The following is a 26,835-nucleotide window of genomic DNA, read 5'->3' as shown; positions in this document are numbered from 1 at the left end:
GCCAGAGAAGGACCCATTTATCCCGACCCACTGCTTTCTGTCAGTCAGCCAATCCTCAATCCAATCTAGTATTCTACCCCTAATCCTCTGCGATCTCACCTTCTGGATCAAAAGGTCAAACACCTTCTGGAAGTCTCCATATACCACATCCACAGGATCCCCCTTATCCACCTTGCTGGTTACATCCTCAAATAACTCAAGCAAATTTGTCAAGCATGACTTACCCTTCATAAAACCATACTGACACTGGTGGATTGAGCTTTGTCTTTCCAAATGTTCAGTCACCTCCCCCTTAAATGATTGATTCCTGCAACTTCCCCGCAACAGAGGTCAAGCTTACCGGTCTATAGTTCCCTACTTTTTGCCTCTCTCCCTTTTTGAATAGGGGTATTACATTAGCATGTTCCCAATCCACTGGGACCTTTCCAGAATCCAGGGAATTCTGAAATAGCATGGTGGTTAGCACTATGGCTTCACAGCGCCAGGGTCCCAGGTTCGATTCCTGGCTTGGGTCACTGCCGGTGCGGAGTCTGCATGTTTTCCCCATGTCTGTGTTGGTTTCCTCCCAGTGCTTCGGTTTCCTCCCGAAAGACGTGCTGTTAGGTAATTTGGACATTCTGAATTCTCCCTCTAAACAGGCGCTGGAGTGTGACAACTAGGGGCTTTTCACAGTAACTTTATTGCAGTGTTAATGTAAGCCTACTTGTGACAATAAAGATTATTATATCATAACCAATGCATCCACTATCTCTGCTGCTGCCTCCCTTAATATCCTAGGGTGCAGGTCCCAGAGATTTATCTGCCTCTAATCCCATTAGTTTATTCAATACCTTCTCCCTTGTGATGTTTATTGCGCCAAGTTCCCTTGTATTGTAAGCTTTTGTAAAATTATCTTCTACCTTGAAGACAGGCAAAATATTGGTTCAGTGCCTCCACCATCTCCGTGTTCCCCATTATTGCCTCACCAGTATCGTCCTCTAAAGGACCAATATTTACTTTAGCTATTCTCTTCCTCCTTAAATAATTCTAGAAGCTTTTGGTATCAGTGTTTATGTTTTCAGCTAGTTTCCTTTCATAGTTCATCTTAGCTCTTTTGATTTATTTTTTAGTAACCTTTTGTTGAACTTTAAAGTTCTCCCAATCCTCCAGCTTATCACTAGCTTTTGCAGTATGGTGTGCTCTAGTTTTTGCCTTTATGTCTTCCTTGACTTCCTCATTTAGCCATGGAACATTTTTTTTGTTTTACAATTCCTCTTCCTCTCAGGAATATACTTTAATTGAGAGGTATTTAATATTTCCCTGAACATCCGCCTTGTTCTTCAACTGTCCTTGCCTCAATTATTTGTGCCCAGTCTACTTGGGCCAACTCTTTTCTCAGGCCTGTATCATTACCTCTGCCCAACACTAAAACTCTAGGATCGAACTCAGTCTTCTTTTGCTCAACCTGAATTTGAAATTCTAGCATGCTGTGATCACTCCTTCCAAAAGGATCACTCCTTCCGAACACTGCCTGCATTTAGGTATAAAGATTTTAAATATATCCGACAGATTTGTCTTTCCTTTGCAGGATTTTCTTGTGCTCTGCGCTTTTCACACATTGACCTCCTTTATTAATCTCAGCTAACACTCAGCCTCATCCCCAACTCCACTCTCACAGTCATTTTACTTTGATTTTTTAAGTTTCCTTTCCCCTCCTGTAGTCGTTAGACTGGTCCTGTCTGTTCATCCTATCAACCTCTACCTTCTCCTCATATGCTGATCTGCTGCTTTGGTTACCATTAATCTGTATAATTATTAACTTTACACTCCTCCCCCCCCCCCCCCATTTGCTAGTTTAAAGTCCTTGTGATCACCCTATTTAATCTTTTCTGGTTCCAGGCTGGTTCAGGTAGAGACCATTCCGACAGTAAAGATCCCTCCTGTCCCAATACTGATGCCAGAGCCCCATGAAAAGGAACTCCTCTTTCCTGCGTCACTCCTTTAGCCACGTGTTTACATCCCTAATTTTCTCATCCCTATACCAATTTGCAAGTGGCTCAGGTGGTAATCCAGAGATTGTACTCTCGAGGACCTATTCTCTAATTTAGTTTCTAGTTTCTGATAATCCCCAAACACGGTCCTCTTTCCTAATCTTCTGCATGTTGTTTCTCCCAATGTGGACCACAACAACTGGATCCTTCCCCCTCCAATATTCTTTCGAGCCGGTCAGAGATATCGCTCACCCTGGTACCGGGCAGGCAACATACTATGCGGGACTCTCGATCCTGCTTACAAAGGATGCTATCAATCCCCCGAATTATAGAACCACCTACAACTACCACTTGTCTTTTTGCCCCACCCGCTTGAATGGCCTCCTGTATCACGGTGCAGTGGCCGGCGAGCTCAGCCCTTTTCCTTATCCACACAGAGAGCAAGTACCTCATAACTGTTTGACAAGGTCAAGAGCTGAGGCTCCTCCGTTCCTGAATTCACAGTCACACCCTGCTGTCCCTGACCACTGGCCAAATTGGAGGTACTTAATCTACAGGGTGTGACCGCCTCCTGAAACAAAGCGTAACTTCGCCCTCCCGGATGTGCCGCAGTGTCTGTAGCTCAGACTCCAGCTCATCAATTCTGAGCCGGAATTCTTCAAGCAACAAACACTTGCTGCAGATGTGGTCACTGCAATTCGCAATGGTATCTGCCAGCTCCCACATCATGCGGCCACATCACATCACTGGCTCAGCCATCTCTACTGAATTCATTAATTCGTTTTGCAGTTAAAAAAAAAAATTAGCACAGGTTCCCCACCAGACACTTAGGTCACAGCTTTCCTGTGTCGTCAGTTTTTTTCAGCTTCAGTGGAATCCTCGATATTCGTCGCTCAGATGCTCCGCCCTCCGAGACAGCTCTCTGGAGATGTCCCACTTCTCTCTGCGCTCTTTAATGAAGTTTCATCTCTCTCTGCACTTTTTACTGAAGTCTCGACTCTTTCTGTGCGCTTGAATGAAGTGGGTGTCCGGGGAGGGGATAGTGCAGGGTGGTCCGGGGAGGGGATAGTGCAGGGTGGTCCGGGCAGGGGGATGGTCCGAGTACCCTTTAAATATGATGCTCAGAAATTCAGCTGTGGAATGAAACCCTGCGGGCTATGACTTCATGCCTCGTCCCATCCAGCGTATGGGCGAGTTTCTCGGAGAGTGCTGGATCGTGCATGGTGAGACATCCAGCACCTCCACCCATCCATCCCAGTGAAGTCACTCCCACTTCCACACCGCCATCAATTATAGACTCCGGAATGGATGATTAACGCCATTACCTCCCAGAATTCCTATGAAATTAGAAAACCTTTCGTCTCTGAAATGCCTGTGTTTTGCTGAACATAACTGAATGAAAACACACGAAAATTTGTTGCATTTTATGTTTTATATAAAATCCATTAATTTTCCCCTTTCCCGCCAAGCATTTTAACAAGTGAGGCATTGTGTTTTTTGGTAGATGTTTTGGGGAATTGGCTTTCAGTGCCACACTGTAGCCAAGAGATAGGCTGGATATGGTTTCCAAGGACTGCATCACCCAGTAGTCCTGTTGGGAATTGAGAGAATGACTTAACCCCATCTCTCTCTGAACTAATGCCAGTGGGTTCAGCTGCCAGCCAGCACGGTGATCCATCGCCACCGACACAAGCATGCAAAAGGAGCTGCTCTGTCTTTGGACCATGAAGTGCTCAGAGGAAGCCTCACTTTCGAAATAAAACACTTCAATCACGCTTCCACTTTGCTTGTCCCTTCACTCTGCGCAGACAGAACAAGCAGCACTTGAACACCAAGCAGAAAAACAGCAATGCCACGGCAACAAGGGCCCCCATGACATCCAGGCAGTGGTATTGGATCCAGTTGAGGTTGTGAGCTGCGGATCGTAAATGGTCAGCCCCACCATGCCTCATCACAAACTCCACCCAATACGCAGAGAGTTCCACAGCATCCATTGAGCGGTCCTTGTGGATGGCGAATATCTTTGATATAGCTTCCTTGTATCTAAAAAACAGAAAGTCACATTGTCACTCAGATCGCTCTCCCACCCCAGTGTTTCCTTGGTGCGGACGGCAGGTTGGCCGTTGAGTCAATTAATTTGTGCGTTTACTTGTTCCAAAGCTGTACGTAAAGGACAAGGCAAATGTCTCACTCCATTATACTGACACACTGATGGAAGTGCTGCCCAGATGTACATAGGAATCGCTGCAGCAATGTTCTTCTGCCACAAAATAGAACCAGAATAGGCTGGCCCCCTCTTAGGTCAGGCAATATCTATAGAGAGAGAAACCGAGTCATCGGGCAGGATTTTCACCCCAGATTTTGGGACTCTGATTTGGCGTCTAAATGAGGGTTCCGAGCCCGCATCGGCCAGCAGTGGGATGGATGGCATGATCCTCTTAGAATTGTGTCAATGAGATGCTAATTACATTGTTCAGATACACAGGTGAGAGGTGTTGTTTAATTAAGCACTTTAGCGAGCACATAAAACTAGGGGAGCTGCGAGACTGAACAAAGTCAATACATTCTCGCAGAGGGGCAGCATGGTAGCACAGTGGTTAGCACTGCTGTCTCATGGCGTCGAGGTCCCAGGTTCGACCCCGCCTCTGGGTCATTGTCTGTGTGGAGTTTGCACATTCTTCCCGTGTCTGCGTGGGTTTCTCCCCCACAACCCAAAGATGTGCAGGGTAGGTGGATTGGCCACGCTAAATTGCCCCTAATTGGAAAAAATTAATTGGGCACTCCAAATTTAAAAATAAATAAATAAATATACACTTGCAGGAAAGAACAGCTTTGTGTCTTGGTTTTGACCACACCAACAGGTTGGATCCTATTCGCGTGTCAGCCTCCTTTTTTCTCACATTCAGCTGTCTCCGTGCTGGCCTTAATCAGAGGGATTTGGAATGCACTGCTGAGAGTGTGGTGGAGAACGTCCGGTGGTGGCCATGGAGGAGTAGATCGCACATTTGATAGCTCCCGCCTGTAACGGACTTTTGGACCTTTTGCCCCCAGTTTTTTCTGGATTTTATGGAATAAATCGGTGAAGAGTGAGACAATAAGAAGAAATCTTCCTCCGGTGTATGGACATTTGGACCAGAAGTGGCTGTGTGAGAAGACAAAGTCCGATAAGGGAGACGCAAGTAGTGCTGGTAACATGGGACAGCATGGCGGAGAAGCAGGGCCGTGGGGAGATGACACAGTGGTCGATGGAGCAGCTGGTTTTTCGAGGATTGCTTCGCCAAGCTGAAGAAGGACACGCTGGACCCGATTAAGGCTTTGGTAGATTAAGTGGTTCAGAATCAGGAAACCCACGGGAGAGCGATCCAGGAGGTGGAACAAAAGTTGTCCGAGCACGAGGAGTACATAACTGTGCTGGAAAACAAGGTGGGGATGATGAACTACCGCCAGAAAAGAATGCAGGAGAAGCTGGAGAACAGGTCCAGGAGGCAGATCTCAGAATTGTTGGCCTCCCTGAAGGCAGTGAGGGATCGGATGCGAGGGCCTTTGTGACGGACATGTTGGAGAAGTTTAAAAAATTTTTTTTTTTAAATTCTCCTTTTTCACATTTTCTCCCACATTTACACCCATCAACAATAAACAATAATCAGCAAGATATGTCAATCCCCTAATAACAACGATCCCATCCACCCACCAACCCCCAAACCTCAGCCAACTTGTTTACATAAACAAATGACAAAAAGCAATCAGGGATTACCCATAGTCACCCTTAATCTACACAACCCCCTCCCCCCCCCACCCCACCCACCCCCCCAACTAATGTTCGATGTTATCCAGTTCTTGAAAGTGCATAATACATAGTGCCCACGATTTGTAGAACCCCTCCGAGCTTCCCCTCAGTTCGAACTTAACATTCTCAAGGGCAAGTATTCCAACAGGTCCCCCGCCACACCAGGGCACTGGGTGGAGAGGTTGCTCTCCATCCCAGCAGGATCCGCCTTCGGGCGATCAACGAGGCGAAAGCTATGATATCTGCCTCCCCTCCCGTTTCCAACCCTGGCTGGTCCGACACCCCGAATATGGCCTCCTGGGGACCCGGGTCCAGTTTCACACGCACCACCTTGGAAATTACCCTAAACACCTCCTTCCAGTACTCCCCTAGCTTTGGACAGGACCAAAACTTATGAACGTGATTCACGCCCCCCCCACCCCCCCCCGCAACGCTCACACACATCCTCTACTCCTTCAAAAAATCGGCTCATCCTCGCCCTCGTGAGGTGCGCTCTATATACCACCTTCAGCTGTATCAGCCCCAACCTCGCACATGAGGTGGAGGCATTCACTCTCCAGAGCACCTCACACCAGACCCCCTCCTCTATAACCTCTCCCAGCTCTTCCTCCCACTTTGCTTTGATCCCTTCCAGTGGTGCCTTATCCTCTTCCAGAATAGCTCCGTGCACCGCTGACACTGCCCCCTTCTCCAGTCCCCTTGTCGTCAACACCTCCTCCAGCAATGTGGAGGCCGGTTCCTCTGGGAAGCTCTGTATCTCCTTTCTGGCAAAATCCCGAACCTGCATGTACCTAAACACTTCTCCCTGCTCTAGCCCATACTTCGCTTCCAGCTCCCTCAATCCTGCAAACCGACCCCGATTCCCATTTCCGAAAACTTCCATCCCACCTCCCTGGCTCAAATCTGTGGTTCCCCCGAATCGGCATTTCCCTTGACCCTAAACCCAACCCGAAGTGTTGGCGAAACTGCCTCCAGATTTTCAATGAAGCTATTATTACCGGACTCCCTGAATATTTCCCCGGAGCTATCAGGAGCGGCGCTGTTGCAAGTGCCTTCAGCCCCGACCCCCTGCACAAACTCTCCTCCATTCTGACCCACTGAGAATCCACCCCTCTGCCCCAGCTCCGCACTTTCTCCACATTCGCTGCCCAGTAGTAGTACAACAAATTCGGGAGGCCCAAACCCCCTGCCTGCCTTCCCCTCTGTAGCAGCACCTTTCTCACTCTGGCCACCTTCCCTCCCCATATGAATGAGGTAATCCTTCCCTCAATCTCCCTGAAAAAAGACTTTGGCAGGAAAATCGGTAGGCATTGAAAAATAAACAGGAATCGCGGCAACACATTCATTTTAACCGCCTGTACCCGACCTGCCAATGACAGAGGAAGGCCATCCCACCTTGCCAGATCAGCTTTCACTCTCCCCACCAAACTAGTGATGTTGTACCTGCGAAGCCTCCCCCACTCCCGGGCAACCTGCACCCCAGGATACCTAAAATGAGTCCCTGCTCTACGGAATGGCAGCCCCCCCCCACCCCTGCCCCCACCCCCGGCCGAGACACCACAAAGTACTCACTCTTGTCCAGGTTCAACTTGTACCCCGAGAAAGACCCAAATACCCGCAGTAGCTCCAATATTCCTCCTATCGACGCACTCGGCTCCGACACATACAGCAGCAAGTCGTCGGCATATAAGGACAGCCTATGCTCTATCACCCCCCCGCACTATTCCTTTCCATGCTCCTGAACCTCTCAATGCGATGGCCAGCGGCCCAATCGCAAGTGCAAACAACAGGGGGGACATAGGACATCCCTGTCTCGTCCCACGGTGGAGAGAGAAATATCTCGAACTGATATTATTTGTGCGGACACTCGCCTTCGGTTCCTTATATAATAGCTTTACCCAGTTCACAAACCTTGGTCCAATCCCAAACCGCTCCAGCACTGCCATCAGGTACCCCCATTCTTCCCGATCAAACGCCTTCTCGGCGTCCAATGCCACAACTACCCCATTTCCTTTCTTTCCGCCGGTGCCATAACAACGTTCAAAACCCTCCTAATGTTTGAAAACAGCTGCCTCCCTTTCACAAACCCCGTCTGATCCTCCCCTATTACCTTCGGAAGGCACTCCTCCAGCCTACCCGCCAGTACCTTCGCCAACACTTTTACGTCCACATTCAGAAGTGATATGGGCCGATACGACCCACACTCCGTCGGATCCTTATCTTTTTTTAGTAACAGGGAAATCGATGCCTACCCCAAGGTTTGCGGCAACACCCCCTTCCCTATCGCCTCCTCAAACATCCCCACCATCAGGGGTGCCAACCTATCCTTAAATTTTTTATAATATTCCACCGGAAACCCATCCGGCCCTGCCACCTTCCCCGACTGCATCCTCCCAATCGCATCCTTTATCTCCTGCTCCACTATTGCTCCTTCTAATGTAGCCCTGTCCCCCTCCCCTAGCCTCGGGTACTCCAACCCATCTAGAAATTCCTGCATCTCACGGTCTCCTCCGAGTGGCTCTGACTTGTACAACCACTCATAAAACTCCTCAAAAACCTTGTTAATCAGCACTGGGGCCACCACCAACTTCCCTGCCCTATCCTTCACCTGAAGAATTTCCCTTGCCGCTGCCTCCCTCCGGAGCAGACCTGCTAACATACACCTTATCTCCATGTTCATAAACTGCACCCCTTGCTCGTCTCAGTTGGCGCACCGCCTTCCTGATGGACAGTCGGTCGAAGCTCGCCTGTAGTTCCTTCCTCTTTTCCAGCTTCGCCGGGTCCCCATCCTCTGCATACCTCCTATCTACCTCCAACATCTCATCTAGTACCCTCTGCCGCTCCAACCTCTCCTCCTTATCCACCCTAGCCTTAAACAAAATTACCTCACCTCTCACCACCGCCTTTAGAGCCTCCCAGACGACTGCCTTCGACACCTCACCCGTACAATTGAAACCTACATATTCCTTAATTAAGTTTTCAATTTTCTCACAGAATACTTGGTTCCCCAAAAGCCCCACATCCAGTTTCCACCCCGGTCTCTGCGCTGCCCCCTTCTCTAGCACCATATCCACCCAATGTGGAGCGTGATCTGACACTGCAATTGCAGAGTATTCCGACCCCTTGACTCCAGCCAGCAAAGCCTTCCCCACCACAAAAAAGTCGATCCGCGAGTATACCTTATGGACCGCTGAGAAAAACGAATACTCCCGTTCCCTTGGGTGCAGGAACCTCCAAGGGTCCACCCCTCCCATTTCCACCATTGGCCCAGCCAGCGCCTTCGCCCCCCCTGATGGGACCAGCGAGCGCGGCCGTGATCTGTCCAACCTTGGCTCCTGCACCAGGTCCCAGTCCCCCCCCACAATCAGCTCATGCGTATCCAAGTCGGGAATAGCCCCAAACACCTTCCTTGCGAATCCCACATCGTCCCAATTGGGACCGTATACACTTAACAGCGCCACTAATCTCCCCTCCAATGCCCCTGTCACAATCACATATCTACCCCCCTGATCTGCCACCACCTTCTCCATCTGGAAGCGTACCCTTTTGCTGACCAGCACCCCTACCCCTCGAGCCCTTCCATCAAATCCGGAGTGAAACACTTGGCTAACCCAGCCCTTTTTAAGTCTCACCTGGTCCTTCACCCTCAAGTGAGCATTGCTACATCGGCTTTCAAACTTTTAAGATGTGCAAGCACCCTTGACCTCTTGACCGGACCTCCTAGCCCTCTCACGTTCCACGTGATTATCCTTACTGGGGGTCTCTCACCCCCCCCCCACCTTTCTTATCCATCATCACCATACCACCGGGCCCTGCCCCATAAGCCTGACCCGCCCCTGTCCATTGTTAACATCGAACCCCTTCCCCCCCTCCCAAGAACCCCCCCCTACAAAAACATCCTCCAACATCCCTCCCTCCACCCCCTCTTGCTCGCCTCGTAGGCCCATTGAAGCCTGCTATCCAGGCTCCAACGTCCGCAGTCCTCCTCTCACCTCACCCCCGTTCACTAACTGACTCTAGTTAGCTAGCGCGGGTGGCCCCCCCCCGCCAATACCTCTCGCCCCCTTCCGCCCAGTCCCAGAGAAAGAAACACCAAAACAAACCCACCAATCCAACCCCTACAATTCACCAACATAACATTTAACCGTCGCAACACAGAACGCCATTAACTTGAACTCTGTAACAATGCAAAGAGAAGTAAATTTCAAATTTCAATACAAATCAGTAAAAAGAAAGTTGTAACATTTGTACATTTTCCAGCCGCTCAAACACAGTCCACAGTCTTTCTTCCAGTTCCGCTCTTCATGTCTGTCCCAAGCCTTCTGCTCTCACGAACGCCTCAGCCGCCTCCGCTGTCTCAAAATAAAAGTCTTTGGCTTTATATGTTACTCTCAACTTCGCCGGGTACACCACACCAAATCGCACCCCCTTCTTGTACAAAGCCGCCTTCACTCGCCGCTCGTCTTTTTGCCAACTCCACCGTCCAATCCTGGTAGATCCGAACCGCAGTACCATCCCACAGCACCTCACGCTTCTGCTTCGCCCAGCTTAATACTTTCTCCTTCATGCAAAACTTATGGAAGCAGATAATTACTGCCCTTGGCGTCTCGTTCACTTTGGGCTTCGGCCTTAATGACCGATGAGCTCGGTCTAGCTCGTACAGGGTGGGGTTCTCATCCTCCCCCATCAGCTCCGCCAACTTCTTAGCAAAGTATTGCGTTGGCCTTGGGCCCTCTGTCCCTTCGGGCAAGCCCACAATTCTCAAATTGTGCCGCCTTGAGCGGTTTTCCATGTCTTCCAGCTTTGCTCGGAGTCCTCTGTTAACCTCCACCACCCTCCGCAGCTCGTCCCCATCGAGGTGACCTGGTCGCTGTGTCGTGTCACGGCCTCCTCCACCTCCTTCATCTTCTCGCCCTGCTCTCTCACCTCGGCCGATGCCTTTGTCACCTCCACCCTGATCGGGCCGATTGCCTCCTCCAGCAATGACCTCACCACGACCACCATCTCTTTCCTCAGGATCTCCATGTGCCTCACCAAATGTTTTTCCAGCTCCACCACCATCACCTCGGTCATCTTCTCCACCGTAAGTAGTGCGGTCCCGCCTTGCAGTTCGACTTCTGCCATCCTGTCAACACTTTTGCTTTTGCTCGTCTTCTCCTTCGGCGGCGAACCCGCGTTTCCTCCTTTCTTTGACGCTGCTTTTCGCATCTTTTAGCGGCTTATTGTTTTTTATCTTCTTTCCTTTCTCCTCTCTCCCCCTTCACCCTCCTGCCTTTCATCAATCTGATAGTCTTCTTTTTTGAGAAAAAAAAAACTTTTACCAAACTTCCATAAATCTTCTTTCTTTCTCCTCTTCATTCACCTGGGACCAGGCTTCAACCTTCTTCTTCCTAGGTGGGAGCCATCCAATGTGGAGCAGTCTCCCTACATGGCGCTATGGGCCTGCCGCCACGACCTCCTCGTAGCTCCGCCCCCGCTGCTCTGACCTGCCGGGCCCGGCACCTGAGCCCCCGCCGCCCGACACCCGCGCGGGGTTCTTCGCCGGCTTTTAAACCGGCCCCGCTGGCTGCTCCTGGCGGCCCCAAAGGCCGACGATAGTCGGGGAGTGCGTGGGGTCTTGGGGATTTCCGCGAAATCGACATGTTGGAGAAGTTGACGGGGGCTGAGGAAAAGTGGCTAGAGCGCACAGAGCCCCCGCGAGGAAGCCCCGAGCGAACGAGCCGCCGAGGGCCACGATGGTACGATTTCACCGTGTCATGGACAAGGAACACATTTTGCGGTGGGCCAATAAAGAACGTAGCAGCAAGTGGGAGAACTTCCGAGGGGGAACTGAAAATGGAAGAGGTGGTCGGGGAGGGGGTTCCCCGCCTGGGGGACTGGAGGGTGCGGGAGGCGAGAGGCGTGAGCACGGGACTGGCCTAAGATAGGAGATGACTAGTCGGCGGGGGGCGGGGGGGAGCCCCCCAATCCGGCTGATCACGTGGAATGTGAGAGGCCTAAATGGGCCGGTTAAGAGGGCCCGAGTGTTTGCGCACCTCAAGTGACTGAAGGCAGACGTGGTCATGCTTCAGGAGACACATCTGAAGGTGGCAGATCAGGTCAGGTTAAGGAAGGGATGGGTAGGACAGGTGTTCCATTCGGGGCTGGATGCGAAGAATAGAGGGGTGGCAATACTGGTGGGGAAGCGGGTGTCGTTTGAGGCCAAGAACATAGTAGCGGACAATGGAGGCCGATACGTGATGGTGAGCGGTAGGTTGCAGGGGACGGAGGTGGTACTGGTAAATGTATACGCCCCAAACTGGGACGATGCTAGATTCATGAAACGGATGTTGGGGCGTATTCCAGACCTGGAGGTAGGGAGGTTGATAATGGGTGGGGATTTTAACACGGTGCTGGACCCAGCATTAGATCGCTCCAGATCTAGGATGGAGAAGAGGCCGGCAGCGGCCAAGGTGCTCAGGGGGTTTATGGATCAGATGGGGGGAGTAGATCCGTGGAGATTTGCCAGGCCTTTGGCCAGAGAATGTTCTTTTTTTCTCCCACGTTCATAAGGCCTACTCCCGGATAGATTTTTTTGTTCTGGGCAGGGCATTGATCCCGAAAGTGGAGGGAACGGAGTATTCGGCCATAGCCATTTCAGACCATGCCCCGCATTGGGTGGAGCTAGAGCTGGGGGAGGAGAGGGACCAACGCCCGTTGTAGAGGTTGGATGTGGGACTGCTGGCAGACAAGGAAGTGTGTGGGAGGGTGCGGGGGTGTATCGAAAGGTATCTGGAGGCCAACGACAATGGGGAGGTGCAGGTGGGAGTAGTATGGGAGGCGCTGAAGGCGGTGGTCAGGGGAGAGTTAATCTCCATCAGGGCTCATAGGGTGAAGAGAGAGGGCCGGGAAAGGGCGAGGTTAGTGGGGGAGACTTTAAGGGTGGACAGGAGCTATGCAGAGGCTCCTGATGAGGGACTACTCAGGGAGAGACGAAGTCTCCAGACGGAGTTCGACCTGTTGACCACAGGGAAGGCAGAGGCACAGTGGAGGAAGGCACAGGGGGCGATATATGAATATGGGGAGAAGGCGAGTTGGATGCTGGCATATCAGCTCCGTAAGAGGATGGCAGCGAGGGAAATAGGCGGAGTCAAGGATGGCAGGGGAACTACGGTGCGGAGTGCGGGGAAAGTGAATGAGGCTTTTAAGGCCTTTTACGAGGAGCTGTATAGGTCCCAGCCCCCAGGGGGAAAAGAGGGGATGGGACGATTCCTGGACCAATTGAGGTTCCCGAGGGTGGAGGAGCAGGAGGTGGCTGGTTTGGGGGCGCCAATTGGGGTGGAGGAGCTGGTTAAGGGACTGGGGAGCATGCAGGCAGGGAAGGCCCCGGGGCCGGATGGGTTCCCGGTGGAGTTTTATAGGCAGCATGTAGTAGACCTGTTAGCCCCGTTCCTGGTAAAGACCTTGAATGAAGCGAGGGAGGGAGGGACCCTGCCCCTGACAATGTCGGAGGCGACAATCTCTTTGATCTTGAAGCGGGATAAGGACCCACTGCAATGTAGGTCGTATAGACCGATCTCGCTCCTCAACGTAGATGCTAAGTTGCTGGCAAAAATGTTGGCTACGAGGATTGAGGACTGTGTCCCAGGGGTGATTCGCGAGGACCAGACGGGATTCATAAATGGTAGGCAGCTAAATACTAATGTGCGAAGGCTCCTAAATGTGATAATGAGGCCATCGGTGGAGGGAAAGCAGAGATAGTGGCAGCCATGGACGCGGAGAAGGCCTTTGACCGAGTAGAGTGGGAGTATCTCTGGGAAGTGTTGAGGAGGTTTGGGTTCGGGGGAGGGTTTATCAGTTGGGTCAAGCTCCTGTATAGAGCCCCGGTGGTGAGTGTGGTCACGAACCAGCGGAGGTCGGAGTATTTCCGGCTGTATCGAGGGACGAGGCAGGGGTGCCCCCTGTCCCCTCTGCTGTTTGTATTGGCAATTGAACCTTTGGCCATGGCGTTAAGGGAGTCGGGGAAATGGAAGGGGGTGGTTCGAGGGGGAGAGGAACATCGAGTGTCGCTGTACGCAGACGATCTGTTGCTGTATGTGGCGGATCCAGTGGAGGGGATGGTTGAGGTCATGCAGATCCTAAGGGAGTTTGGAGACTTTTCGGGCTATAAGCTCAATGTGGGAAAGAGTGAGTTCTTTGTGGTACATCCGGGGGACCAGGGAAGAGGGATAGACGATCTACCGTTGAGGAGGGCGGAAAGGAGCTTTCGATACTTGGGGATTCAGGTAGCTAGGAGCTGCGGGGCACTGCACAAACTTAATTTGACGTGGCTGGTGGAACAGATGGAGGAGGATTTTAAAAGGTGGGACATGTTGCCACTCTCGCTGGCGGGCAGGGTACAGTCGATTAAAATGGCGGTCCTCCCGAGGTTTCTTTTTGTATTCCAATGCCTCCCAATTGTGATTACTAAGGCCTTTTTTAAGAGGGTAAGCAGGAGCATTATGGGATTTGTGTGGGCGAGCAAGACCCCGAGGGTAAGGAGGGGGTTCCTGGAGTGTAGCAGAGATAGGGGAGGGTTGGCGTTGCCGAATTTGGGTGGTTACTACTGGGCAGCCAACGTGGCGATGATCCGTAAGTGGGTGATGGAGGGAGAGGGGGTGGCGTGGAAGAGGTTGGAGATGGCGTCCTGCAAAGGAACGAGCCTGGGGGCGTAGGTGACGGCACCGCTGCCGCTCTCGTCGACAAGGTACACCACGAGCCCGGTGGTGGCGGCAACGCTAAAGATCTGGGGGCAGTGGAGATGGCACAGGGGTGCAACGGGAGCCTCGGTGTGGTCCCCGATCAGAGACAACCATCGGTTTGTCCCAGGAAGGATGGACAGGGGGTTTCAGAGCTGGCATCGGGCAGGGATTAGAAGAATGGGGGACCTGTTTATCGATGGGACGTTTGCGAGCTTAGGGGCGCTGGAGGAGACGTTTGGGCTACCCTCGGGAAACGCTTTCAGGTACATGCAAGTGAGGGCGTTTGTGAGGCGGCAGGTGAGGGAATTCCCGCTGCTCCCGGCACAGGGGATTCAAGATAGGGTGATTTCGGGCGTATGGGTCGGGGCGGGCAAGGTGTCGGCGATATACCAGGAGATGAAAGAAGAGGGGGAGGCTTTGGTAGAGGAGCTGAAGGGTAAATGGGAAGAGGAGTTGGGGGAGGAGATTGAGGAGGGTCTATGGGCTGATGCCCTAAGTAGGGTTAATTCCTCTTCCTCGTGTGCCAGGCTTAGCCTGATACAATTTAAGGTGGTTCATAGAGAGCATATGACGGGGGCGAGGCTGAGTAGGTTCTTTGGGGTGGAGGACAGATGTGGGAGGTGCTCAGGAAGTCCGGCGAACCATGTCCATATGTTTTGGTCATGCCCGGCACTGGAGGGGTTCTGGAGGGGCGTTGCGGGAACAATATCTACGGTGGTGAAAGTCCGGGTCAAGCCAAGCTGGGGGCTTGCAATATTTGGAGTAGAGGACGAGCTGGGAGTGCAGGAGGCGAAAGAGGCCGGCATTCTGGCCTTTGCGTCCCTAGTGGCCCGGCGAAGGATCTTGTTAATGTGGAAAGAGGTGAAGCCCCCCAGCATGGAAGCCTGGATAAATGATATGGCAGGATAAATGATATGGCAGGGTTTATCAAGTTGGAGAGGATAAAGTTTGCCTTGAGAGGGTCTGCGCAGGGGTTCTACAGGCGGTGGCAACTGTTCTTAGACCATCTCGCGGAGCGTTAGATGAAGGTCGGACAGCAGCAACAGCAACCCGGGGGGGGACGGGGACATCGTTCATGTGTGGGGGGGGGGGGGGAGGGGGGGGAGGGGAGGGGGGGAGGGTTTCTCTGGGGCGCATTTGAGCAAGAAAACACATGAATGATCTGGAAAACTGACATGTACGGGAGGAATCCAATGTAAAAAGTTCTGTATCATATTGACTTGCCATGTTCATGTCTTGCGATGCAAGCTTTCTTTCTTTTCTTTTTTGTAACGGGGGGGTGGGGGGGGGTTGTTTGTATGGCTGAAAATTTTGTTGAAAAATTCTTAATAAAAACATATTTTAAAAAAAGATTAATTCGGGCTTTGTGTGGGCGAGTAAAACCCCGCGAGTGAAGAAAGTGTTCCTGGAGCGCAGTCGGGGGGAGGGTGGGTTGGCGCTGCCGAACTTCTGCAACTACTACTGGGCAGCTAATATAGCCATGATTAGGAAGTGGGTAGTGGGGGAGGGGTCGACATGGGAGCGGATGGAGGCGGCGTCATGTAAAGACACCAGTTTGGGAGCACTAGTAACTGCACCTCTTCCGTTCTCGCCGGCCCGATACTCCACAAGTCTGGTGGTAGTGGCAGCTCGGAGTATCTGGGGCCAATGGAGGAGATATAAGAGAGTGGAGGGAGCATCGATTTGGACTCCGATTTATAATAACCACAGATTTGTACCGGGTAGGCCAGATGGCGGGTTCCGGTGTTGGTAGAGGGCAGGAATTGGAAGGATGGGGGATCTATTTATAGATGGGAGCTTTCCCAGCTTGAAAGCCTTGGGAGGATAAATTTGAATTGCCAGCAGGGAACGGGTTTTAGGTATTTGCAGGTGCGAGACTTCCTGAGAAAACAGGTTCCGGCCTTCCCGCTGCTGCCGCCATGGGGGATACAGGACAGAGTGGTCTCCAGTACCTGGGTGGGAGAGGGGAAGGTTTCAGATATTTACCAGGAGCTTTCGGAGGCGGAGGAAACTCCGGTGGAGGAGCTTAAGTGGGAGGACGAGCTCGGAGGAGAGATAGAAGCGGGTCTGTGGGCGGATGCCCTAAGCAGGGTTAATACCTCCTCATCATGTGCCAGGCTTAGCCTGATACAATTTAAGGTAGTCCACCGGGCACACATGACAGTGGCTAGGATGAGTAAGTTTTCAGGGTAGAGGACAGGTGTGCGAGGTGCGCGGGAAGCCCAGCAAATCATATCCACATGTTTTGGGCATGCCCGAAGCTTAGAGGGTTTTGGCAGGATTTTGCTAAGGCAATGTCCACGGTACCGAGTCCGGAGGTAGCGATCTTTGGAGTGTCGGAAGATCCGGGAGTTCAGCGGGCGAAAGAGGCCGACGTCTTGGCCTTTGCCTCCCTGGTAGCCCGGAGACGGATCTTGTTAATGTGGAGGGACACGAAGCCCCCCCGAGTGTAGAGACCTGGGTTAGTGACATGGCTGGGTTTCTCAGTCTCGAGAAAATAAAGTTCGCCTTAAGAGGGTCAATGTTAGGGTTCACCCGGAGATGGCAGCCGTTCGTCAATTTTCTCGGGGAAAATTAAAATATCAGCAGATGCAGTATTCCAAGGGGGTTGGGGGGAGGGGGGCGGATTGTTGTATGGTTGAGGTGTGTGAAGATTGGGCTGGGGGGGGGGGGAATGTTTATTTTACCATGTTGATGTCATTGTTTATCTCTACAAGTCTCCTCTGAATCTTTTTTCCAAGGAAAATCGACCCAACCTTTCAGGTCTATCCTCGGACCTACAGTTGTTCATCCCTGGAATCACCTTCTCGGGAATCTCCTCGTACTCTCACCAATGTCTTCACATTATCCCTCAAGTATGGCCAGAACTGGATGCAGTCTCCAGAAGAGGCCTAATTGGTGTCTTATAAAAGTTCAACATGATCACCTGACTCTTGTACTCAGTGCCCCTATTAATAAAACCGATCATAACACATGCTTTATTAACTGCTCTCTTTTGGGTTTTAAACAGACAAAAAGACTTTGAAGACTCCATATGGCCTGAAGCTGTGTGAACTTCACTCACCTGGTATCATTGATAACCAAGCTCAGCGCATCAAATAGCCTCTGAGAGCTGATATCTTTCAAACTCAGGACAATGCCAGCTCCTTGACGCTTTAAGCGTTCTGCATTGTCAATCTGGTCTGAAAATAGTGGCAACATGACCATTGGAACGGCACTACAGATAGCCTCGTAGACTCCATGTGACCCTGCATGTGTCAGGAAAGCTCGTGTCTTGGAATGTGCTAGTCCATAGGACAAGAGAAAAAATAAAATTCAACTCATTGCAATTAGGTATATCTTCAGCAACATGTAATATATGAATATTATCCCCAAAAAATCCCTTGAGAGACTTTGGTTTGAACAAGGGTCGTACATTAGTTTCTTTCTCTCTTCCCGCCCCCGCGCCCCCCACCCCCCCCCCCCCCACCCCGCCCCCCGCCCAACCTATCGAATGCCAACAGGGCTGCTGGCCATTTCCACAATTTTCTGCTTTGATTTCAGATTCGCCAACAGGATTGAACCCGCTGCTGGAGTTATTTAGTGCAGAGAATCTTATCCTTTCACCATCCATTGACCTTCGAACAGTGGTGTGCAACCTCGGCTAGTGAGTGGGCCACATGAGAGGCACACAGGACTCAGATGGGCCCACCACTACCTTGGAATGATGAGGGACAATTCGTATGCTCACCCTAAGGGGTAGGGGGTGGGTGGGTGATTGATAGCAGGCTCAGAGCGATCCAAGAGTTGCTGGTGAGAATCCCAAAGCGTTTGAAGGACAGGCTGCCCTTGTGTAGCAAGTGCCGATACGCAGCCTGCCATTTTTGGCAACTCCACAGCGCTATCCCAAGAGCATAGGCTTCCAGCAGGGGTTAAAGGGCTTGACCCATTAGAGGAGATGGAGGGAACAAGGGAAATTGTGTCACTTGTCTCGTCACTGTTCACCAGCAGCTGGGCTGGATCACTACGGGGACAATGAGACAGTGTTAGTAACTGCAAATAATTCATCAAACATGTGGGAACTGGAGGAATGGGAAGTGAGATAGGATGTGCCATTCTGGGCTGTATTTCCTCTTAATATAGACCTGAATTTTTTCAAAGAGTCAGCGGAAACAAATTTACACCGACTCAGAGTGCCCCGCAGCCATTTCATGCTTGAAGGAGCTTTACGTGACTGTAGGCCACTCACTTGGGGGGGGGAAGTTCCACCTTAGGCAGCTTCTGGCCAATCTGATTGGCCGACAGCTCTTCTCCAGCCCCTGCAGCAACTTGATGCAGTGGGCTGAAGAGGTGGTATAGGAGGAATCCGAGCCTAATTCCCCAGAATGGGGACAAGGGGCATTTAAGGGGTTCCAGGATGAGGTGGCAGAGGATCCAATGATCAGTGGACTTAAGTGGTAATGCCCCCAGTCAGATGGGGCTTCTCATGGAGGCCAGCTGTCAGATTCTTTGCCCACTCACTCTATCTATCTATGTCTGTAAACAACTTCCTGGTGTCGTCTGTTCTCTTCGCAATCTATCTTTGTTTCATCTGCAAATTTACCCATCATACCTTTGCTCCCCTCAAGCTCTAACTCCTAAAACACTGAGAGCTCAGGCGGCACCCCCCCCCCTCTCCCCTCCACCCCCCCCCCCCCCCCCCCCCCCCAATCAGCATCCGGGCCCTGTATTTGGAACCCTCTGTACCCCTCCTCTCCCGAGACCTGGTCGGCGACACTGGTAGGGTTACTGCCTGCATATTCAACATATCAACACATGTTGTTCTCTTACCCAGTAGATCATTCTGTGGCAGCCAGGTCACCAGTTTGGTATTTGATGCCAGTTTCGAAGGTCTTTCTCCAGTGTATCTCCACAGGACCTACCACAGAAGAGACAGCATTCCAATAATGAGTTACCAGATCAACCTCAGCCGAGATTCTCCGTTGCAAGTCCATCCCGCATACAGCAGCTAACGAGGATGGAGATTTTGGCGTTCAGCCAAATCTCCATTCACTGCAGCAGGACCGGAGAATCCCACTGCCGTGAATGGACGGAGAATCCCGCTCAATAATTTGGGAAATGGCAGATGTCACCAGCGAGTGGGGACTCAATCTCACCTCGAAGACAGAAAATTCTAGGCTTAAGGCCCAGGACACAAAAGAACCAAAGCTGACAGTCCTATACAGTACTGATATCATGGTTGTGTTGTAATTCACCGACTGACCACTAAGGGTCTCATTAATATACAAGTGAATGTTAGAGTTAGGTGACCTCAGACTAGGGAGCTGGGAGAGAGGTTGCTTGTGCATGTTCACCTGTTGTTTTGTATATGTTTGACCCACAGTTAATGTTAATAAATCATTTATAGCTTTAGCTAAAAGTGTTCTTGTAATATAAATCAGGCCATCCGACAATAACATTACACAGAGGGTATGCTGCCACTGTTAGAAACACTGGCTTTCAGGTAAGATCTTAAAGCCCAAGGCCCAGTATTCCTGCTCAGGTGGATTTAAAGGATCCCATGGTATTGTGTTGAAGAACAGGGAAGTCTTTCTGGTATCCTGGTCAGTAGATATTTAGCAACAAACATTACCAAAGCAGATGATCTGGTCATTATCACATGGCTGTTTGGGAGCCTGCTGTGTTTCCAACATTATAACAGTGACTACACTTGAAGAGTACTTCATTGGCTGTAATGGAACATCCTGAGGTCATGAAAGGCACTATATAAATGTAACTGTTTTTCTTAGCTTTCCATCTATCCCTAACCAATTCAATGCATTATTTTGAGTAAATCCACACAAATTCTCCAGTTGTGATCTTTGAAGCTATATCATTGGGTGGCAGGCTTCTTACAAGTCTCAGTCAAATTAATCTTCATAGGTAATCTCTCAAATACAAGACAAAGCAACTTAAACTGTAAAATGGTTTAGAATTGTTACCAAGATTTTAACATCATATTTTCCTATGTGATAATAAAAACGGAGGGGGGAATAAACAGGTAAGTGGAAAGCAATACCCAAGTTTCAGGATTACCTGGCACGTTCTCACTGAGTTTGAAGAGTTTCACTGTATTCACCTGATCAATTCTACCATTTTAAACCCGTTTCAATCTTAGAAATGCACACTCAGGGTGGAATTTTCCAGATCCCCTGCAGGTTTTCTGACAGTGGAAACAGATCGCCAATGACCACCGGCAGGGTTTTCCAGTCCCGCTGATGCCAATAGTTTTCCGTGGCTCTTCCGTCCCGCTGACAGGAAACCCACCGCAGTGGGTTACCTGTGGCGGGACTGGAAGATCCCACCCTGTGCTTATTCAACTCACTCAAGCATTGTGTCAACTAGTCATTACACCTCCAGCCCCAGGTACCAAGCCCCTAGAGGGTGTTGGCAATCGACAGTGGACATTCGGAGCCCACCCTGCCAGTATGACATTGCAGGACCCACCTCCAGCAATTCCACCCCTCCCCCTCAAAGCTTTTTAAAATTCACCAGGTAAAGCTGGCTGTGCAGTCAACAGGCATGTGACAACACCTTTAGAAAAAAACTGGGAAATTCCACCCATTAACACTGCTCCTCTGTCCACAGGCCTGAATATTTCCAGTATTATCTGTTCCCAAAACGGGATTCTCCATTGTGAGTCCGCCCGCGACAACTGGAACAAAGAATCCGTTGCTGTGAACGGACGGATAATCTCGCCCATCCTTATTTCGCTTCTGCTTAAACTTCAGCTCTAATGCTTCACAAAAACAAGCGCAGACATGTCTCCGAGCTGAAGCCTGCTTAAGCTCATGCATAATAATATATTAAATGATCTTATTTTGCAAAAATATACTTTATCCATAAAATATCTGAAAGAACAAAACACCCATTACAGAAAGTGCAATAATATTCAGATTTTCTACATAGTGCATGTTGCATTCTGATTAGCTTCAATACATGTCGTATTCACTACATACATTCAATGTGAGTTATGCCCCCTAATATAAATAATATAACATTGAGCATGGGACATTTGAAAGGAAAGCGGTTCAGAGTTCAAAGTCAGACCAGGAATTAGCATCGTTAGAGGCAAGTCACTACAGCCCCGCTCAAAATAATATTATTTATTACATTTATGTAAAATATTATTTATAAAATAATAGAACATTGTAATCATTCCTTTGGTGTGGGTTGGCTGAGTATGTCAGGAGTTTGAAGAGGGCTGTTTAAACTCTTAGTAGCACACAGTGGATTGACTATAACTAACCTTGAAGGACACATGCATAGAGTGAGACTTTGATAGAAGATCATTACATATTTAAAACAGGGCTTGTTGTTTAGGGGAAATTGAGCAGACCGTCAAAGTGATTTGGCAAATTGTTTCACCATTGGCGAGAAAGGCCCTACCCGTCAGATCTGTCCTCCCCGTCTGAAGTCTCACCCCATCTGCACATTGCCCTCGAAGTGGCTGTAGTGGGGAAGAGACAATTCCTTTTGGAATGCACCTTTGCAAAGTAGGAGTGGAGAGAGATGCAGTGTTTTTTGTTGAGGTTCATTCCGATGAGTTCAGTGACACAGGACTCTAAGCTCTACAGGCTGTTCCCAGGAATGCACACTGAAACAAACATTAACTGCTGCTGGAGTATCATCAACTCGGTGCAAGATGCTCTTTGATCTGCCCGAAATCTGTACAAAGAGCTATCCTTGACTAAGTGTTGCAGACTGGCACAGACCAAATCCCAGGAATACGTGCTGAGGGATGAACTAAAACCTGCGGTAGCTGTCGCAGAGACGCAATAGGGAAGGTCGCTGTATAAGACTTTTCCATTATATTGCACTGAGGGGCTGAGAATTGTACAGAATCCCTGGGGTTACATAACTCACATTGAATGTATGTCGTGAATACGACATGTATTGAAGCTAATCAGAATGCAACATGCTCTATGTAGAAAATCTGAATATTATTGCACTTTCTGTAATGGGTGTTTTGTTCTTTCAGATATTTTATGGATAAAGTATATTTTTACAAAATAAGATCATTTAATATTGAAACAGGGGCTGTCATTGGGGGAAAGGATAGCTCCTTCAAAGCATCCTGGCACGATGGTCCGATTGGGGGTTGCTTCTATGGTGTCCCATCCAAAGATTCTGTGGTCTTTGCAGGCTGGCACAGACCAAATCCTAGGACTATGTGCTGAGGAATGGTCTTTGCTTCTCTGGTGTGTGTCCCCTCCCCAGGTTCTACAACTTCTTCCAGTTCCCTCCCAATAAGACCTAACAAATAACCCTCCCCTAACCCACCCACCATTACCCAATCATTGTGGTCCATATATTTACAAAGCAGCACAAAGAAGGATTTTAATAGGTGAAGCTTAAGCTGCAATGAATGGACCCCATACATTTAGCATCACTGATCTATTATTCCAGTGTTAGTCACTGCCTCTATCTGGAATTACCTTCTGAGGAAGTTGACCCAGTGCTTCTGCAATCTGATTGGCTATTGCGATTGGCATGCTCGACATCATTGATCCCAAGGAGAAGATCACGGCTCCATGTTCTCCAGAATTGTTCATAAATTCTTCTAAATCCTGAGGAGAAAAGGAAAACAAGCAAGAAGTCACAATGAATATTGAAATATGGGTGACTGAAATTGGGTTACCGCATGCATGGATGTTCTAAAACCTCAGGGGAACAACCCGGTTGATCTCCCCATTGCGCTCGTGGAATACGAGCTCCCCCGCTGAGGGCTGGAGGCCCAGGAGCGAGGCTTGTTAATTCCACAGGTAAAGACCAGCCCAAGAGGGAGCCGGCATCTCAGGATGGTCCCGGCTGGGACTTGGGAGCATTGCTTAGTTATTGTATTTTCTCGGAGTAGGAGGGAGCCGGCATCTCAGAATGGTCCCGGCTGGGACTTTGGAGAGTTGCTTAGTTGTTGTATTTCCTCGGAATAGGAAATAAACCACATTTGACTTATCTTCTCAGGGTTCCTCATTAACTGCTAGGACTGCTAGGGCTCACCATCGCCCTCTCAAGGGCAATTGGGGATGATGGCCTAGCCAGTGGCACTCACACAGGAATCAATAAAAAAGAAGAAAGGAGACCCAGGTCACTCCAAATTTACTTTGCAATGATATACATATCAGCACCGAGAGTTACATTTAGTACAAATGTTTAACATCTGAATCAGGAGTGTGCCATTCAGCCCCTTGAGCTTGCTCCGCCATTCAATAACCTCAACTCCATATTCCTGTCAACCCCCTCAATAACCTTTCATCTCCCCCCCCCCCCCTGTTAATCAATAATCTATCCAGCTCTACCTTAAAAATATTCAAGATTCTGCTTCCATTGCCTTTTGAGGAAGAGAGTTCCCGAGACTCACGCCCCTCTGAGAGACCCTCATCTCCGTTGTAAATGGACGACCCTTAATTTTTAAACAGTAGCCGATGTTCTAGGTTCTCTAACAAGTGGAAACATCGTCTCCACATCCACCCGGTCAATACCCCTCAGGACCTTATATGCTTCAATCTAGTCACCTTTACTCTAAACTCCAGTGGATACAAGTCTATCTTGTCTAATCATTCCTCATGAGACAACTCATTCATTCCTGTTATTAGTTTAGTGAACCTTCTCTGAACTGCTTCCCAATGCATTCACACCCTTCCTTAAATAAGGAGGGCACAGGGGCAGCACGGTGGCCCAGTGGTAGCACGGCTGCCTCATGGCGCCGAGGTCCCAGGTTTGGTCCCGGTTCTGGGTCACTGTCCGTGTGGAGTTTGCACATTCTCCCCGTGTTTGCGTGGGTTTCACCCCCACAACCCAAAGATGTGCAGGGTGGGTGGTTTGCCACGGTAAATTGCTCCTTAATTGGAAAAAATGAATTGGGTACTCTAAAATGTAAAAAAAATAAAGAGGGCTAAAGCACAATGGCTAGCACTGTGGCTTCACAGCGCCAGGGTCCCAGGTTAGATTCCCTGCTGGGTCACTGTCTGTGGGAGTCTGCACGGTCTCCCTGTGTCTGCGTGGGTTTCCTCCGGGTGTTCCGGTTTCCTCCCACAATCCAAAGATGTGCAGGTTAGGTGGATTGGCCATGATAAATTGCCCTTAGTGTCTAAAAAGGTTAGGAGGGGTCATTGGGTTACAGGGATAGGGTGCAAGTGAGGGCTTAAGTGGGTCGGTGTAGACTTGATGGGCCGAATGGTCTCCTTCTGCGCTGTATGTTCTATGAAACCAATATTGTTCACAATGCTCCAGATGTGGTCTCACCAGTGCCCTGTACTTTGATCATTGTCTTTTAACAGATAGATTAATTATTAGAGAACAGGTTTGCAAATTAAAATAGCATTGAATTAAATAGATGACTTCTTCAATGCCTCAAGTAATTAGTAATTATATCAGATTACATATATTTCTAACTCTAGTGGAGTATGTATTTATCGTTCAATTTCCCTGGCCTTGATAACGTATATATGTATTTTCTCATTCCATTCCTGCCAATGGCTTTCCTACCTGTGGTAAGGGCTTCCTGTCCCTGCAGTTGATGCCTCCAACTAGCACCATATTTGGCATCACGGGCCTCGGATACTCCAACACGAAATCGTACCGCATCAACCAGATGGAAGTACGGCTCAGCAAGTCGACCAGCGTCACTTCTCTCTGGAGGAACCTGGTGGCCAGCTCCTCATAGGGCGAATAAATGAAGTGGCACAACAGCGGCTCCATTAAACTGGCCAGCACGTTCTTAGTCCTTTGCAGAAAGTTAATTTGACCGGTGTTCCCCGACATAGCTCTTGGCACGTACGAAAGCGGCCTGGGGCACTGTGTGGCCAAGTTATCCAAACCACAAATAAGTCCTCGCAGCAGGTTGACAGTGGGCAGTGATAGATTCTCAGCAACAATGGCACCGCAGGGGCTGAAGGGGTCGGTCAGTAAAACATCGAACTTTTCTTCAGCCAGCTCCTTCATGAGCTGTGCGTCAAACAGGAGGTGCTCACAGATGCTGAGGAAGAACTGCCTGACTTTATCCACATGTTGCAGCGTCTGAGTGACCTTCTGATAAAGCGTCCCGTCAAAAAGAGCCACCTGGATGAGGGTTTCATACAGCTGGTGCACCTCAGCTTGGCTGAAGGCGATGGGATAGATCTTGCTACTGTAGTGCAGGGGCACCTTAATCAGCAAACTCTTTTCAGGGTGCACCACCACAATGTCGTGTCCTCGCTCGTGGAGCTCCTCCAGTATGACCCTCATGCTCAGCCAGTGACTGCCATCAACGGGAATGACCAGCAGCTTGCCACTCTCAGCAGGGCGCCAGAAAGACAGGAGGCACGCCAGCAGGCAGCCCAACTGTGGGGTCAGAGTCATCGTGTGAGGCACTTCCAAAGCCGGGCTTCAGGAACAGGAGCTGCCTCCAGCCCTCAGCATTGAAACATGGTCTGAGGAAATATGCGACCAAATCACATAATCTGTGGCTTCTGAACTGTTAATTTTTAACACAGTACGAAGTCTTACAACACCAGGTTAAAGTCCAACAGGGTTGTTTCGATGTCACTAGCTTTCGGAGCGCTGCTCCTTCCTCAGGTGAAGGAGGATTTTTTAACACGTCAGAGGCAATCCCTGACTCATGTGACCGCTTTTAGTCCATTAACCCTTGCAGGGCCGGATAGCATCTTCTTTAACAGCGGAGTCGTAGCTTTCAACTCTTTTTTGGGGGAGGGGGAATCAACAAATTAAACTGAATTAAGGGACAAATCACAAAGGGTCACTTGATAAAGGGGAACTGCCCAAACGAAAACAAAGATCAACCTAAACTTAAAAAACTCAAACCAGCACTGCCTCCACAGCTGTTGGCGTTGTTCCTTTATTGTTTGAAATGCTCTGTACTTGGTTTGGTTTGTAATGTGCCAGAGCGATTCTGGGCTGAATTGTGCCTGTCTTAGGAGGGCTGGAATGATTTTCGTGCTCTCCGCTGCCGTGCTCAGTGTTGGGAGTGGCCTTTTCGGTGCGCCTTTCTGCTGATGGGGGAGGTGGTGAATGTGTTCTGGATGCCAAATGTTTGGTGTCCTCAATGTACTGTCTTCTGTATTTTGATACTGTCAATAAACTAAAATATACTATTTAATGAAAAAAAGCTCAACCCAAAATGTGATTTAATGGGTCTATGAAGCACCCCAGACGCTGCGGTGCCGTTGGGCATGGAAGGCCATAATGGCGCCAGTGGAAGATCGTAGCTTTGATTCCCCCTGTGGGCTATTGACATTCCGATTCAATAATCAGGTGGCGAGAATGTCCATTGTGAGCAGGTATTAGAGGCCTGCACAGTATGTTGCCTTCCTGTTGGCTAGGTGCCCGAGTCCCTCAAGCG

At 49.8% G+C, this 26,835-nt stretch overlaps 1 protein-coding gene across 1 annotated transcript; it reads right to left on the bottom strand.

The window, feature by feature from the left end:
• Positions 1 to 3,383: 3,383 nt before the first annotated feature.
• LOC140394732 (UDP-glucuronosyltransferase 1A1-like) lies at positions 3,384 to 25,932 on the bottom strand. Its single transcript, XM_072481952.1, has 5 exons — positions 24,984 to 25,932; positions 22,934 to 23,065; positions 19,287 to 19,374; positions 17,542 to 17,761; positions 3,384 to 4,013 (listed from the first exon to the last, which is right to left on the bottom strand). Exons 1-5 carry the CDS (start codon positions 25,833 to 25,835, stop codon positions 3,737 to 3,739), a joined length of 1,569 nt encoding a protein of 522 aa, XP_072338053.1. The 5' UTR covers positions 25,836 to 25,932; the 3' UTR covers positions 3,384 to 3,736.
• Between the last annotated feature and the right edge of the window lie 903 nt (positions 25,933 to 26,835).

This window comes from Scyliorhinus torazame, chromosome 2, assembly GCF_047496885.1.
Source record: "Scyliorhinus torazame isolate Kashiwa2021f chromosome 2, sScyTor2.1, whole genome shotgun sequence".
Classification (NCBI taxonomy): Eukaryota; Metazoa; Chordata; class Chondrichthyes; order Carcharhiniformes; family Scyliorhinidae; genus Scyliorhinus; species Scyliorhinus torazame.
This window is presented reverse-complemented; position numbering and strand designations above follow the sequence as displayed.

Coding starts and splice junctions, on each gene's coding strand:
- LOC140394732 (XM_072481952.1), bottom strand. CDS start 25,835: ATGACTCTGACCCCACAGTTGGGCTGCCTGCTGGCGTGCCTCCTGTCT. Junction 23,066..24,983: donor ACAGGAAGCCCTTACCACAG/GTAGGAAAGCCA, acceptor TTTTCTCCTCAG/GATTTAGAAGAATTTATGAA. Junction 19,375..22,933: donor TGGGTCAACTTCCTCAGAAG/GTAATTCCAGAT, acceptor CTTCTGTGGTAG/GTCCTGTGGAGATACACTGG.